General features: G+C 43.4%; 3 protein-coding genes across 4 annotated transcripts in view; 2 read left to right on the top strand and 1 right to left on the bottom strand.

Annotated features, from left to right (window-relative positions):
- The first annotated feature begins 424 nt into the window (after positions 1–424).
- On the top strand, positions 425–3,940 carry mansc4 (MANSC domain containing 4). Its single transcript, XM_028959183.1, has 3 exons — positions 425–760; positions 958–1,092; positions 2,072–3,940. Exons 1-3 carry the CDS (start codon positions 541–543, stop codon positions 2,998–3,000), a joined length of 1,284 nt encoding a protein of 427 aa, XP_028815016.1. The 5' UTR covers positions 425–540; the 3' UTR covers positions 3,001–3,940.
- A 595-nt stretch (positions 3,941–4,535) lies between these two features.
- mrps35 (mitochondrial ribosomal protein S35) lies at positions 4,536–11,356 on the bottom strand. The gene is made up of 8 exons (XM_028959184.1): positions 11,205–11,356; positions 10,922–10,959; positions 10,690–10,857; positions 10,190–10,250; positions 9,783–9,922; positions 8,255–8,364; positions 7,554–7,623; positions 4,536–4,994 (listed from the first exon to the last, which is right to left on the bottom strand). The coding sequence occupies exons 1-8, from the start codon at positions 11,335–11,337 to the stop codon at positions 4,719–4,721; spliced, it is 996 nt and encodes a 331-aa protein (XP_028815017.1). The 5' UTR covers positions 11,338–11,356; the 3' UTR covers positions 4,536–4,718.
- Positions 11,357–11,757: 401 nt separating this feature from the next.
- kcnq1.2 (potassium voltage-gated channel, KQT-like subfamily, member 1.2) overlaps positions 11,758–13,203 on the top strand; it is a 105,132-nt gene continuing 103,686 nt past the window's right edge. The window contains exon 1 of one of the 2 annotated variants that reach the window (XM_028957884.1): positions 11,758–11,855. The gene's annotated coding sequence lies outside the window, so the exon portion shown is untranslated. The remainder of the gene's footprint in view (positions 11,856–13,203) is intronic. The other variant, XM_028957885.1, reaches the window with a different exon arrangement.

The following is a 13,203-nucleotide window of genomic DNA, read 5'->3' on the forward strand; positions in this document are numbered from 1 at the left end:
ACTCTGCGGTCCAGCTCACCCCAAACCATCTCGGCTGGGTTCAAGTCCGGTGGAGCTGTGGAGTTCAGGTCTCCACTTTTTGTTAAGTACATAACTCCACATGTGTTCATTCATAGTTTTGATGCCTTCAGTGAGAATCTACCAATGCAAATGGTCATGAAAAAAAAAAGAAAAGACATTAAATGAGAAGGTGGGTCCAAACTTTTGGCCTGTACTGTACATGCCAGAAATTCTAAGATATATTTGATGTCTACAGAATAGGAAAGTGAATGCAATTTGCACATTATCATTATTTGGTCATTGGCCAGGTCCGAACGTTATGAGTTGCTCAGCCCATCCACCGAGGAGTCAACACCAGGGACAGTCCGAAAGCGATGAGCCTTGATAACGGGGGCGGTGAGGGAGGAAAACAGGTGAAGTCGGATCCAGAAGCTGGCAGACGGGCGTTCAGCGCGCTGCTGTCTCCAGCTCCCCTTTCTCCCTTCCCCTCGCTTGGTTTTAGTTGGCTTTAAAATGACTTGACTCCCGGACGGTGGCGCGATGGTTGTCGCATGGTGGCTGCTGACAGTGCTGAGCGTGGCGCGCTACGCGCAGCCCAAGTGCCCGCCGACGTCGTACTACAAGAACTGCTGGATCCGCCGCTTCCCGGGGCTGCTGATCGACATTGGCGAGTCGCAGAGGAGAGGCGCCCAGCTGCTGAAGTTCTACCCGGAGGAGAGCGCGCTGAAGTGCAGCAGGACCTGCTGCCTCACCCGGAACTGTGAGTTAACGTAACGCGCGTAAACCGAGCGTCCTGTGCGTGCATGTGATGCGTGGTGCAGTAACAAAGAACAAGAACAACCTATTTAAAAAAAAAAAAACATGTGAATATTGATGCTACAGTGGCTTCGGTCGACGTTTTAAACAACCGTGCAAATGTGTGGAAAGGTATGAAGTGCATCAACTTTGTCACTCCAGTCTCTTGTAACCTGGCCGTGTTCCACTACAACACGACCCAGGAGAGTATCAACTGTTTCCACCTGCACTGCCCATCGCTTGAAAGCTGCATTCTCAGGCAGAGGGGGGATGTCATCCTCTACAATGTCACCAAGGGTGAGTTTTTTCTTTGTGAGTTTTTTTTTTTGGTGCAGAATGTATGGAAGGCCATGTGTGCCATAATTCGCCTGCATGTGGGTTTTTTTGGTGTTCACTTAATCCTTGGTTCTTAAACTGTGGTACTCCATCTAGTGGTTCTGACCACTGGCCTTGAGCAATTAAATATAACATTTGTGTGTTTGTGATATTAACAGTAAAAAACAAGCAAATATTCAATTAAAAAATATATTTTTTAATGCTGGTCATAATGAGTCAATCAGAATCAGAATCAGAATCGTGTTTATTGGTCAAGTATGTGCAAGGAATTTACATACACATACAAGGAATTTGATTCCAGTAGATGGGGTCTCTCAAGTACAGAGTAGAAGAAAACAGCAACAACAAAATCTACAACAATGTGTAAGGATGTGTGTAAGTGTTATTTGTACAAGTTGTAGAATATGTATATATATTGTCAAATATTGTACTCAGCATGAAAATTTTGACAGCAACTGGGCAGGAGCAGTGTCTTGGCTGCCCACTGCTCACTCAGGGTGATGGGTTAAATGTAGAGGACAAATTTCACTGTGTGCACCGTGTGTTGTGCTGCTGTGTATCACATGTGACAATCACTTCACTTCACTTCACAACCCAAAGTCATGTGTGTAAACCCATCTGTTACAAATGACCAACACACTTGCTTTAATTGGACTGAAGCTATAATTATTCAGTAAAAATTGCCTTGAATACAACCTCGGCTGGTGTTTAATTAGGTTACCTAATACTAAAAAACCATTCGATTCTGTTAGGATTTATCCTAATAAAATATTAATCAAACTAAACTTTAAGCATTTCTGACAGGCCTTGAAAGACTATTATCAAAATAAATTATACTTAATGTGCCCCATTACCCAACACTGTTGAACCATCAAGGTAGGATTTTTCAACAGCACTGAAACTGGGAGTGTGAACTGACTACTGGTGAACTCTGCCTCAGGTGTGGATCCGGACCTGTTGGTCTTTGGGAAATACTTCACTTCCAATCTGCGTGTGTGGCCACACATCACCTCCTCCAGGCTCAATGCCTCTGAGACCATGACTGCAGACAAGCGTCAGTTCAACCCTCCGCCTGCTCCTCCTGCACAGCCACCGACGTCAGCAGCGGTTCAGACAACGTCTACCACCCAGGAGAACTCCACTTATCCCCAATTGGCCTCCACCAGACTGTCAACCATTCCAACCCTTTTAAAGGGTAGCAATGATTCACCATCTACCACCAAGACAACCAGCACCCACCCTTCAGGCTTTAGCAAGAGAAGCACTTTGTCTTCACTGCACATAACATCCGCTATTAAAAATATGACCCAAAATACTCCACCTCCAGAAACCACAGGGCAATTCTTCCAAAATATGACGTCGGAATCTTCAAACACAACTGCTCCAAGCACAACTCAAACATTCTCATCTGCCAGACATATCTCACCAGCTCCTCTCCAAGTTAACCACCCACCAACCACTGCTGGTCACCACTCGACCCCAGTACCTCCAACGCCAACCTCAGCGGTCCTGAACACTTCCACGTCTCAGCTGGCCAACAACCAGAGCAACGCTACATTTCTAGCCCCCGCCAACATTGAGGGGGGCAAGTTCCACCCCAATGACACCAAGGTGTCACTGAGCAGGAACAACACGGCAGAAACTCCAGACCCGGGAGACCTGACCTCGGCATGGCACCTAGTGGCCAACACCTTGCTGGTGGCTGTGGCCACGTGTTCGGCCGTGTTGGTGAGCTGCTGCTGCACCATCGTGCTGGCGGCTAGCTGGCGTGGCCGGCGCAGGAGGAAGGGCTACTACAGGACCACCTGGGCCGGGAAGCGGGGATCAATGCGTCTCGTTAAATATGTAATTGTTAGAGAGAGCACATGAGTTATCAGGAAAATTTCACATATATATATATATATATATCACATAAAGTGAGCAAGAAATGTCTGGGTTTTTTTTTTTTAGCTACAGATAGTTATCAGTCTTGAACGTTGAGAAGTTACGGAGAAGCACAGTATCTATTCTAGCTTGCTAGAATTCATGGAATTCATAGAACAAACTTATAATCAAAAGTCATGTTTATTTGTGGGCATTGTCCCACCAAAACATAACCAGCGGGTAAGAAAACGGACCCGTAATTGGGTTTGCACATTATTCCGAACTGCCAAGGTGCCACTGAGGTGCCACCGAGCAAAGCGCCGTCCCCACACACTGCTCCCAGGGTGCCTGTCATGGCTGCCCACTACTCACTCAGGGTGATGGGTTAAATGCAGAGGACACATTTCGTTGTGTCACCGTGTGCTGTGCTGCAGTGTATCACAATGACAATCACTTCACTTTTGACATCATCTTTTTGACGACCACTGCCATTCTCTGTGAATTGGGACTATAGAGAATGGAAAAACATGGAGGATTGTGGATGTGTGGACAGGAATGGGATAAAATAATCATTGCCATGGGCACCTCCCATTGTTGTTATATGTTGTTTGATACAGTCGGTGGATTGGAACCCCAGGATGAGCTCCAGCACTATTATCAAACACTGTACTATTGAAAGTAAGGTGTCCTCAGGATTTATATAAAAAAATCGATAAAACAAGAAAAAACATGTTATTTTGTTAGTGTGTAATACTTTCTGTCAACCAGAACACTATCTTAAATTGATTTTATAAGTTTTGTGATTTTTTTTTTTCTTAAATGAGAGGCAAACTACTTCCTCATTCTTCCTCATTCCACAACACTTCATTAATGGTTGTGTCTCTTTTTGTTTTACCAACTTAATTTATGGAAAGACACAAGCAAACAAATACCCTCCTTGCAAAATAGTCACTGCAGAGCTTTATTATTTTACTAAACCTGGTACAATCAGTGTGTTCAATTCTTTTTGTTCACCATGGTATTCATTTTATTGATAGTGGTGTTTAGTAATAGTTACCTTGTAGTCAACTTTTAATAAAAAGATATCCATTGGATGACCTATCTGGCTGTGAAATTACTCTCAAACAACAAAGGAAGGTAAAGGAATGCATTTTGGACGACGAGCTGAGTGTTTGGGTACAGTTATGGTGCTTGGAGCGAGGTCATTAAATCAGCAGGATGGTGACCCGCCCCGGCTTGGCAGACCTGTGCCCTAGCGCAGTTCAGTGAGATCAAACAGAAGAGGGTGCGCTCAATAGAGCGAGGCTTGTGTGTGCTCTAAGTATTCGGATGGGGGCTTCCAAGCAAGACCGGGACGGTTAACAAACCCCGGTCTGTTCTGCAAGCAGCACCAGGACGGCTCTGTGCGCCGGGCCTGAATCGTCTCTTGGTTCTGCTTCCGCCGACCAAAGGGAAAGTGCTGGAACCGCTGCTTTCATGCATCGGGTGTCTGCTTTCTCGCACCAGACCAGAGGCTACGTGATCATCCCTGAAAGAAGCTCTTTCTGCAGGACAACCTTTATTTATTTAAACAAAGCATAACTTTCAAAATGGGACAGCATGACCATTTCAGTTTAACAATTTATTACTTACAAGCACTTGACTGGAAATGGAAGTATTGATGAGGTGTGCATGTACATACAGAATGCTCTTGCCGTTCGTAAACTTTTCAGGACCGTCTTGTTTTATAGGCTGAGCAGCTTTTTCACAGCTTCTCTGTACTGCAGCATACTGCTCTCCGACTCGCCCTCATTCTTCAGACGGGTGACCGAATCTCTGTATTCCTGCACCTCCGGCCGTCCCAGCAGCTCTTTCCTCGCCACACTGCCATCTTCCTCAGCCTCTCCAGCCACTCTCATGCGCAGCAATGTCTCCAAAATGTTCTTCTGGGATGTGCTGCCCTCCCAGTCGTACTCCTCCATGTCTGCACGGGTCTTCTCAGCCTCCCAGGCCTCAACTTTCTAAGGAAGGTTGATAACATGACATTGTTACGCAAAAGCATTTAACTTCTCAGTGTCTTACATTTCCACAACCTCAAGTCAGATTTCCACTAGAAATAAGAGTAAAAAAATAATACTGCTTCATTTACTTCAAATGAGCTGGGCTATAAACATGTCTAGAGATTATGGGCTTGATAATGGAATTCATTTGTACAAAGAGCAAGGTAGAAGAACCAAGGGCTAAAATCCCTGAAATGTCTAGACTACACAATGTAATAAATGAGTTAATATACCGTGAAACGATTAATGACATCTATTTGAAATCGTGGCGTTCTCTGACGTTAATTCTAATCACAGACATGGTTCAACGTGAGAGGTTGCTTAGGGGCAGGATCATCAAGATGTATCCATTGAGACAGCGAAAGTGGCGAAGCTTGAGATAATCCCGAACCGAAGGCACGTTCCAAAGGTCAAGAGCTGCTTCCCCGTCCCCCCAATCTTTCTTTGAGGAGCCCCTCTCACAGCGATACTGTTTCCCCATACGATGAGCTCTGTCAGCCCCCTGCACGCATTCTCCTGCAGACAAAAAGCCCTTTGTGCTCGACTCGGCGGAATGAAGCCCTCTCGGCAGCCCAGGTGTTTAGGGCTAATGACAGTCATTACATCTATAGGGTCCTGCAGATGCACGAGGAGGGCCCTTCTGTAACCACCCACCCCCTCGACCTTTCAGCCTCGGCACCTCGGTCAGGAACCATCACGGCATTCTGCTGCATCCAACAAGACAGCTGTTACTCAACAATCCAATTACAATCAGGCCAACTCATCGACAAAAAAGGCAAATTACGCCTCCGGTGACAGAAGCTATTTGGAGGGTATTAGAGTAATTCAAGTGATTGCCATTTAACATTTAAGGACTCGTTCATAATTGAGCACTTAGGCCGTGAGGACCTGGCGGAGCGGTGAAGAAAGCTGATAGATCCGTCTGTCTGGTCTGTGTGGCTCCATCACCTGTTTGTTTCAGCAGCATTGCAGGATTAGCACACAGCAGCACAGCAAGTCTCAGAGGTGCAAGAAGATAGACTCGCCCCTACGGGTACAGACAATCGGCCCCATTGTGGGCGAGTCTTCCGCCCCCCTGGTCCCTGCAGTCACCCGGTGTTCAGGCCGTGGGCAACACTGTACCTGCCATTGTGCGTGCTAAAGGGCAGCGGACAGCGATACGCTTCCCAGCACAGACACGTTGTCAACAAACCAAAAAGCATCCCTGGTCTTTCTCTAACCAAACCTCACCCCTGTGGTGGCACTCTCGTACGAAAACAGCTAGCTACTTGTAAACCTAATTGATCTTTTTTCCCCCATCCTTCTCAAGGACCGCCTCAGGGATTAGCAGGCTCTTGCCACAGACACCGGAGCGGGTTTCAATTGGCTTTGGTTCTAGAGGAAATGCCGGTGACACAGTGACTCGCTCACACAGTGACTGCTCACAGACGCCAGTTCATCCAAATGCCACACAACGCAGACAAAGTGTTTCACGCTAATTAGCATGACATGAGCTCTCCTCGGACATGGCGCACGCATTGTTGCGACAGGGATAGCGTGTAATCTGCCAATTGAGTCAAACGCCTTTGGAGGTGTTCGCTGAATTATTAAATGCATATCTGGTTACCGTCTTAGTGAACGGAAAGAATGAAGCGAACACTTCTGCCGACATGACACTGATTCATTTTAGTGTACGGCAAACGCTGCCTCTGGGTTCGCTTTCCACTCTCCTGCTGCTTCGGATATTGGACTTGGGGATTTTGATCAAAATCTACATGCATTGCATTTGCCTCTTATTTTAATGCATAATTCTACCTTAATTTATTACATTGACTTTTTAATTCCTATAATCCCATGACACATTCTTTTTTTAAATGAACAAGATGCATTTTTTTTAACCTCACTTTGCTCCAATCGAAATACAAATCTTGTATCTGTACACATTTATTTGCTGGAATTTGAATGGTAAGAATGGAATGGAAAGCCAATCTTAGATAAATTTAAAATGCAGCTGAAGTCTTAAGAAAACTGCATGAATGTGATAAACACAAGTCGTTGATTGCATTTGGTTCAGTGCAATTATTATTTATGGTTAACTGCATTTCTCTTCAAGTCATAAAAGAAAGTCAGGACAGCTCTATGATTTACAGTATACCTGAATGAAGAAGTAGTGGTAAACATTTTAATAACTAGCAAATATAATATCTCTTTGGAATAAGTCACCCTGGTGCCTCTAGGGTGGTATGGGACACGGAACACCAATCAAGAAAATGGGGCTTTCATCTAATCCAGCGGTCACATTTCATAGCAGAGGGGTCCACAGCAGACATGAAGGGGGTTCCTGAAATATTCATGTATTCCGTGAAAAGCTACAGAAATACTGTGGTGTGGATTTAAAAGGCCTTTAATGTATACTAAGCTCTTGCTACCACCTGCTGATGCATCACAGTCTCAAGTGCCAGTATTTTACCTGGATGTGCTGGTGGTGCAGATAAAAACAGCCCGTCTAAATTCTATTATGTATTTCTATACATGACTTACCCAGGATTCATGATACAGCACAGTCAAGAGGTACATGGCATAGTCATAGTTCTGTTTCTCCAGGGGGCAACTGGAAAGAACAAAATAGGATGTGATTAATTGTATGATAATCTATTATTAAAAATCACCCCATAATTAGCAATAGTAGAAGCCAAGTGGGTAACTCACTCGTCGATGAACCAAAAAAAACAAAAAACATCACAGGTTCAAACCCTCCTTACTACCACTGTGTCCCTGAGTGAGACATTTAACTCTACAGTAAGTGTATTAGTATTTTTTGTAGCAGGAAAAAGGGAAGCACGTTCATGGGTGCTTTGTTCACTATTGTAATCATCAAAAGCCACTTGAGATTCACGTGAGTGAATGATCAGGAAGTGTTAAAACAGTCCCTGTTGTTTAACTTAAGGTGGTGGAGAGAAGCCAAGAGTATGAAATGCTGTCATCACAGCAAAAGCTCCCTGATTAGGAGAGAATCAAATGTTCATCTTTTTGTTTATTTATTACATAAACAATTATTTTGTAGTAATCATAGTGTGTCCAAACATTTAACTGGTAGGGTAAATGCAATACAATAAACCTAACTTTGCATATATGAACTGAACCCATTAAGGAAAGGAAACATACATCCAATCTGCAGAAGGATACTGGTCTAAATAGCACTGGAGCAAGCCGCTTATACAGCCAACTTTGCTGGCAATTACCTGTCAGTTGTGATGGTGAGGGTGTCTGTCTCTTTGCAGTACCGCTCCCCGACCAGTTTGATCATCTTTTTCCTAGCATGTTCATCCAAATTCAGGCTGGACAGTTTCACCTGGACAAACCAAATCACATGCACCAGTGAAACAGAATCGCAAAAATGGCACTTCGGCATCTATTTTCACATTGTAGATTCATGACAAGCTATATCTCAAAAGTCTACGGCCCCCTGATGGGTTGCAAAGCTTTGTGAGTAGAGCATTATGAGCCTCCCACGCAGAAGTGTTGTATTTAATGTATGCACACACACTTGCACGAAAGGGTGCCCTGAGGTCAGGCAAGCCAAGGCTCTTTTGTTTGAAACGCGATGTATGGGCTTTCACGGAATCAGTTAGAGTGTGATGAAGACGTCACTATCCCATTACAAGGCCTTTTAAGTGGCCAGGGAAAGTCTACAGCCTACTGCCGTATTTACATGACCGCTCAAATGTTCCTTTAAAAGGTATACTGATAATTAGAAAACCCAATTATCTTAGCACTGCTAAAAACAGTGGCACTGATTGAAGAAGCCTTCTTCAGACTAGTTGAGTGCCAGATTCATCTTCACATATTTTCTATTCTCATTCACTTCTAACTTAAATATGTTAGTGGAAATCATTCACTTCATCTGTTCGGGGAAAAGATTATATGAATTCTAAATGTATGAAGAAAAAAAAAAAAAAAAAGTCAACAGCTTTATTAAAAGTCAGAGAAGGCTGAAGGACTGTTGTTTTTAATGACAGATGCCAATCCTCTGTGTGGGGGGTGGGGGGGTCTGGGTGTCTTGCCGCTCTTCTCAACGCTCCACCCCCCAACCATGCACAACTTCTCAGACTAATCCAGTGGGATTAATGGTTGCAATAATTCCTGCTTCAATAATTCCTACTTCGTAATCTATCAGGAAGTGTCATTAGAGCAGATGGCCGGTGATCCAGTGACCTGTCAGCTGAAATAACGAAATAAAAAAATGCTTTTTCTCCAGACATTTCATTTAAAACACGCAAGCCCAGAATATTAGTGAAAAAATATATAATCTCATATAAGAGTGAAATACTCAAAAAGCATGCCAATAAGTCTGAGTTGAAGTATGTGTAAGAGCAGTGAAGATGGTGGGGGCTGGAGGTTGTGACAGATGCATTCTGACCAAAAGAGATTTCGATTGGGGTCACAGCCCAAATAATTTTTTGGTTGCTTAATCCCTTCGACTAAAACACAAATACTGTTTTTGGAAATATGAATCTATCTATAGTCTATGCTTTGCCATGAAAACTGCCCATGTCGTGGGTGACACTGTATCACGACAGACCATGAATCAGGATTAGCAGGTCACAGAAGCCAGACAACTCATTAATGTGACAGCCTCTCTTCTGTAAATACCTCTAATTATAGGGGATTTGCCTTAAATTCACATTTCACTGAAAATCAACATGCTTCACTTTAACAGTAATCCTATTTCTACATCAGATAAATTTAGTCAGTCACCTCAACACTTACTTTCAACGTGACCACGCGGGCGTCCGGATTCCGTAGGGAAGTACCAGCAGATACAAAGGCTTTGGTTTCCACCTGTACAGGGAAGTGCTGCTCACATTTATCATCAGTATCCAAACCGGCTGGCCACTCTGTGCAGAAATCTGTTGACACCAGAGAGAATAGGGATAATGTTTTTTTTCTTTTTCATTATTGGATTCTACAGCGTCATCTTAACCTACTTCACTAGTCAAAACTGCACATGCTATTCCAATTACTTCTGGCATCAGTCATACTTGTTTCATGTATTCACAAATGTTTTTTTCAGAAAACATACAAAACATAAAATAATATGATGATGTGAAAATACTCAATTCATTTGAGAATTCAACAGCACAAAGTAAACCAGGAGATTCAAAACAGCATCTTGCCTTTCAGGGCCTCGCAATGCTTCTTTATGGCAGCTGGTGTTAAATGCAAAAAGTTTGGAATCTACAGAAAAAAAAAAAATTGTCAGCACAGCAGAGCCACACTAAACAATTCCAAAAATATATGTTAAATTATTAACCTGCTGGTTTAAAAAAATAGCTGTTTGTTAAGTAATCTTTTAAGCTGATGCGATAGCAATTTGCAAGCAGTATGATTATAGTTGGTCCATCTGGAGGTGAAAAACACTCATAATCCAGACTATGACTTGGAGTAAAACATACCAGTAATCTGTATAAATATCATGATGATGCCATCATCCTTATGATTGAAACTGATCTTTCCACACATATTGTACACTGATTGTATATTTACAGCAAATGGGTATGCGGCTCAAAATATTTCATTTGGCACATCTAAAACAAGGCACGTGGCAAGATTGTATAATATGCGGCTATCGTAGATGTGTCTACAAGCGAAAGTGGTTTTAAACATGCAGTTGCACCTTGATGAGCTCCAGGTTGCCTCTCTTGTCTGGAGGTACTCCTCGCTTCACTGGGTAGCCCATCCGCACAGGTAAAGGGATGGCGGAGGGCTTGAATGGCGCTGCAGTGGGATACACTGCTGTCCAGTCTTGATCTACTGGCATTTTCTCCGTCCTGGACGGCCCGGCCTGTAGCAAACATGCGCCATTGGTGGTGTTATATATATATATATATAAAACTAAAGGAACATACCTCCCTCCTTGGTCTCCTAGGTCCTCTGTTGCCTCTTTCTGGAAACCATAGAGGTAGAATTGTTATTCTGCTAAGTAGTCATTTAACTAGGTAAAGCCTCTTCTTTATTGTGCAAAACATAAGATACAACTGCTTAAAACACAACCATAAAGAAATCTACCTGAAAACACACCGCGGACGAGCTTGGTGTGACAGCCAAGGTGACCACACTGGATTTAGCAAGATTGCTAATGTAAAGATATAGCGAATCTCGTTCAAAAACTGCGTAAACATTCACACTTACCATTGCTTCTGTTTACAACTGTTGAATATGCGACACGTCTGACAAAAGATTGGAGTCCTGCGACAGCGGAACCACGGGCGTGTGTTCGGTTTAAGGCGGCGACGACGACAGCGCACATTGTGGAGGCAGCCATGACAGAACCGGCCACAGAACTACGGTGGCTCGAGGTGGTCAGAAAAGCGTTTTTTAAAAAAACAACCAGACTTATGTGATCGTAATCACCAAGTAACGCACTCAATCAATTCTTGTCAGAGACACAGGAAAACTGGCAGACTAATGTATTTCGTCTGAGGTTAAATGAAGAATCATGACTGTTGCTGTTTTTGACGGGATTTAAAACACCTAAAGTATTAAAGAAGCAAACACCCAAGCAACGAATGAATAAACGAACGCTAAAACAAACACACCTCGCCCGTCGACACCGGTGAGTTTTTATTCACTTGTGTGTTTATTAGTCCATCTGCCGGCCAATCCCGTGCCGCGCGTCGGGCGCAGCATCTTCTGCCGCACGTGTTGCGCGCGCAGCTGCCGCGTCCCGCAGACGCGCCGACGCGCCGACGCGCCGGATTAGCATCCGGCTATCCTGAGGGCGAATGGTCAGAGAAGACGCGGCTGAGAAGAAGAAGTGATTTCCCTCTGCCGTGAGTACCTGTATGTCTGCCTTTTTGGTTCATTAGACTGATTTGTGCTATCAAAAATAAGTTGGAAATGTTCGAATTAGAATTCCATAAACTGTTAAAAAGTGAACACAGTCTTAACTAAAAAAAAATTAAGTAATCTGTCACGCCTAACGTTTTAGCACTGACGTTAAGTAAATAAACCAGTTTACAGCAGGTGTGATTGGTTTACTTAAATTACGTAAATTCTAAAATATTAGGAATATTATTATTCTGTGAATTGTTACAGATAACTTCAATTATATAAAGTTTAGCCAGTGTTCACTTATTTTAGTGTCAGGGTATCCAATTTGTTTTCTCATACTGAAGATGTACAATATATCACTGTATCTATATATCTGATCATCTCTAAAGCTTTATATAAACATTCCTAGTCTGTTCTTCTGGTTTTTAAAGGCATTAGACCCTGAACCCCCCAAAATACTGAACCCATGTTGTCTTTATGAGGTGTGGAAAAGTGCCTTTGTGTGCAGCATCTTTGCAGGACCCAGGCCACCTCCGCCGTCCTCTGCACGTCCTCTGTGTGGCGCTCATTGTATGGACCAGCATTGTCCAGTTTGGCTTGAACAGTAAAGAAACTCAATCCGCGAGGGCAGAGCAATGTCTGTCAGCACATCTGCTGCGTCGGACAACAGGCATGCATGGGGGAGCGGTCTAATGTTTCGATTCTGCTCGAATCACAAAGGAGTTTTTTTTTTTTTTTTTTCTTCCGCCAATCACCCTATCAAGCGACTGTTTACCATTTTTCCAGAGCTCTGACAGAGATGCTGTACGGGTCATCTAAGGCTTAATCTGAGGCATCTGACTCAGTAAAACACTACTGGTGAGGCTGGACACTCGTAAACTGATTGCTCCTCCGTCGAGGCAGGAGATTGACCTGTTGACCTGCCAGAAATGGACATTTACATTAAATTAAGATCCACGTCATGATTAAATCTAATCGCCTTTTCACCCTGAGCATTGCTGAGGGAACACAGCCCCTCGGGTGACGCACAAGAGGACCACCTTTTTAGCACCATGCTGCCACAGCCACTCACATTCAATGTGACTCAATCTTAAATTTAGTGTAGAATTGACTGCAATCAGGGCTCCAGAGTGCAAAATGAGCATGCCAAAATGTAAAATATTATTTTTATGAATGATAATGTATGATAATACCGCAGTAAAAGTGTTGAACTGGCTGGTGAAAAGTTTCCTTTACATAAGTGATTGTGTAAATGAGAAATATAATTTCATCTGTCAATTCATTTGAAATAATCTGTTTGAAAGGGAGCAAAAATGTCCAAATGTGTCTAAATGTGAGCACGCCCCGCCCCTGGTAA

This window comes from Denticeps clupeoides, chromosome 17 (assembly GCF_900700375.1).
Source record: "Denticeps clupeoides chromosome 17, fDenClu1.1, whole genome shotgun sequence".
Lineage (NCBI taxonomy): Eukaryota > Metazoa > Chordata > Actinopteri > Clupeiformes > Denticipitidae > Denticeps > Denticeps clupeoides.

Excerpts from the sequence above, each read along its gene's own strand:
- mansc4 (XM_028959183.1), top strand. The coding sequence starts at position 541 with ATGGTTGTCGCATGGTGGCTGCTGACAGTGCTGAGCGTGGCGCGCTAC. Across the intron at positions 761-957 it reads CTGCTGCCTCACCCGGAACT|TCTCTTGTAACCTGGCCGTG; the intron begins GTGAGTTAACGT and ends TTGTCACTCCAG. Across the intron at positions 1,093-2,071 it reads CCTCTACAATGTCACCAAGG|GTGTGGATCCGGACCTGTTG; the intron begins GTGAGTTTTTTC and ends ACTCTGCCTCAG.
- mrps35 (XM_028959184.1), bottom strand. The coding sequence starts at position 11,337 with ATGGCTGCCTCCACAATGTGCGCTGTCGTCGTCGCCGCCTTAAACCGA. Across the intron at positions 10,960-11,204 it reads AGTTGTAAACAGAAGCAATG|AAAGAGGCAACAGAGGACCT; the intron begins GTAAGTGTGAAT and ends TATGGTTTCCAG. Across the intron at positions 9,923-10,189 it reads GCATTGCGAGGCCCTGAAAG|ATTTCTGCACAGAGTGGCCA; the intron begins GCAAGATGCTGT and ends TGGTGTCAACAG.